The sequence below is a fragment of the Montipora capricornis genome, chromosome 1, assembly GCF_036669925.1.
Source record: "Montipora capricornis isolate CH-2021 chromosome 1, ASM3666992v2, whole genome shotgun sequence".
Lineage (NCBI taxonomy): Eukaryota > Metazoa > Cnidaria > Anthozoa > Scleractinia > Acroporidae > Montipora > Montipora capricornis.
This window is the reverse complement of record NC_090883.1, coordinates 1,259,819-1,262,318: the sequence shown is the minus strand read 5'-3', so window position 1 is coordinate 1,262,318 and position 2,500 is coordinate 1,259,819. Positions and strand designations below refer to the sequence as shown.

At 36.9% G+C, this 2,500-nt stretch overlaps 2 protein-coding genes across 2 annotated transcripts in view; one reads left to right on the top strand and one right to left on the bottom strand.

The window, feature by feature from the left end:
* LOC138044349 (fibrinogen alpha chain-like) overlaps positions 1-2,500 on the bottom strand; it is a 217,976-nt gene that overhangs the window by 100,158 nt on the left and 115,318 nt on the right. The gene's annotated exons all lie outside the window — the stretch shown is intronic.
* The window catches only part of LOC138042729 (uncharacterized), a 23,319-nt gene continuing 21,320 nt past the window's right edge, over positions 502-2,500 (top strand). Inside the window, exon 1 of the mRNA XM_068889082.1 lies at positions 502-707. Coding sequence (XP_068745183.1) covers positions 587-707 — 121 coding nt within the window. The 5' untranslated portion in view covers positions 502-586. The remainder of the gene's footprint in view (positions 708-2,500) is intronic.

The following is a 2,500-nucleotide window of genomic DNA, read 5'->3' as shown; positions in this document are numbered from 1 at the left end:
ACACCTCCTACTATACACAACCTATTCAGCCATCAAGGTAATATTCATTCTTGCGAGATGAGATCATCGCTAAGAGGAAATTATTTTCTTAAACGTTCGAGAATACTGATATTCCGGCAAAAAAATCTTTCTTAAGAATTGGCGTTAAAATTTGGAATAACTTAATATTGTGAAGTGCGCTAGATGTCAAAATCCAACTTCAAAAATAAAGTTCATGCATCCTCCTCCAAAGACTACATGCATCATTCTGTGGCTTTGCATCGTGTTGAAAACAATTACTTTAGTTGAAAAACTTCCGTTCCGTCTGTATTTGCTCTGTTCTAAACCGGTCAAAAGGGGACACTACAGTTTATTATCGTCTCATATTTTGCGCGTTCTCTTGACCAAATATGGTAAAATGGCGTAATAGTGGAATAATAAATTTCATTAATTAAAACTCTGAACTGTTTATAAAACAGCTTTGCGCAAGACTTTCCCACTTAAGGTCACACCCGAGACTCGGTAAGCCAGCCAGTACACTAGCAACGCGGGTAGCTCTGTTGTCAAAAAGGGCTTAAATATCTGAATAGGGCTGGCAGTCGCCGATATGGCAGCTTCACTATTGGTTAATATTCATTTGATACTTTTCTGCTTGAATGCTTTGATCAAAGTTGCTTTCCTTCGAACGAGCGACGACTTTTGCGGACGTGTTTTTGAGGCCCAAGTCGGTAAGTCTTCCTACTGAGCTGTAGTTGAAGGTTATCACATTTTAATGTTAAAAGAAATCTAACAACGTTCATAAAATGTTTTGACGCGTAAAAAGAAATGTTTGGAATGGACTCTAAGCCTGAGTATATATTTTATATGGTCCAAGTCAAACGCTAATAAGCCGATTATTGGTAATTTAACCTAGGGTGATAATAAATGAAGTTCGTCATTGTTGTGGACATAACAAACGTAAGCTAAAATAAACGAAGTTGTAGGTGTGTTCGATTGCTACTGAATGATTACGTATCCTAATATTGCTGCATGAGTACAGTATGGTGTCCGTGGTCCGTGAGAAAAAAGGGTAATCTTGAATATCTTACCTGAATCAAAACGTAACGAACTGAAAGTTTCCATGAAGATAGCTTTTTCGTTTCTTGCGACAATATTAAATTGGCAAGTTCCAAACTGAAATATTTCTCTTGTAATTTGAAAAAAGATGAACATAATCGCGAGCCCTTCGTCCGCGAATTTGGTCCTTGGTCCGCGAATCATGTAAGCAGCCCAAAAAAAAAAAAACCTTTGAATCCCGATAATTTCTGTAGGAACATGAAAATTTATTTATTCTGTTTTATCCTTGATATATCTCAGGTACAGTCGTATTGGATGTCGTTGAGTATAGAATCTGCTTTTATTTTCAGTTGACCGTCTCCAATCAAAAGCTCCATTTCATTATACCATGACCGTGTAGGTATTCTAGACATACAAAAGAAAGTAACCCGTTTGTAAACATGTACAAACAAGATTCTGAAAATATTCAGTTAAAGCAAAGACCTTTTCCATTTATCGAAGGTTTTCTTTACCTGCGTTGCGAGATTTAAGTTCTCTGGGGTCGTAAGTGGTATAAGTCGCGGACCAAGGACCCCTATGCGAAAATTGTTGATATTTTTCAAGAGTCGATAAAACAAAAGATTAAAACTCTGCAGCAAATTTCTTCCCAACCGCAGAAATTAGCTTATCAGTGTAAATCCATTCTGCAAAAAGGCACGTGTTCTCGTTGCGTTTTATCTTTACACAAGCCAAGTAAACATGTAAGTTACGGAGCCGCACTACTGAGTAGAGACTTTCTAGAAAGACAAAATTAACACACCTGTTAACAAACTTGAATTCCACACAAGCACCAATAGCAGGAAAGACGAAATTTCGTCATGTGAAAGAAGAATAATCAAGAAATCATTGGACAGACTTGTTTTTGGTGGTACTTTAGTTAATGAGGAAATATAACACCATTTTCGGAAAATTCGCGGACCAAGGACACCATACTGTAATATTTAATTATTCTTTGAAATCGAGGTGAATAGTGACAAAATATTTACCGAGGCGCGAAGCAGCGAGGCAAATATTCTGCCACTATCCACCGAGATTGAAAAGAATAATTGTTGTAGTATATACTCACGAAGTGATCTCAACAGCATTTGCAGAAGAAAACCATTCAAAGTCGATTTAGGGAGGCTCGAAATAGTTCCTCCTTTTGTCAAACAAATAAACATATTCTGTCCTGAGATACTGTAGACATGAGAAATCAATTTTTTTCATTTCACTAAATATTTCCCAACAAGTTTTGCTACATTTGCAATTTTTTTGCTGTATGTAATTTGCTGTCATTTGTCGTCGCTTAACAGTTGTACCGCGTAGTTCATCGCGTTTATGAGATATTTGTAAATTTGCCTAAATTCCGCATGCGGTAATTAGTCGGTATTTGCTTCGTTATCGCGTCTATTCAATGTACTTAAGTTCTGTTGAGGGTCTCAATGGG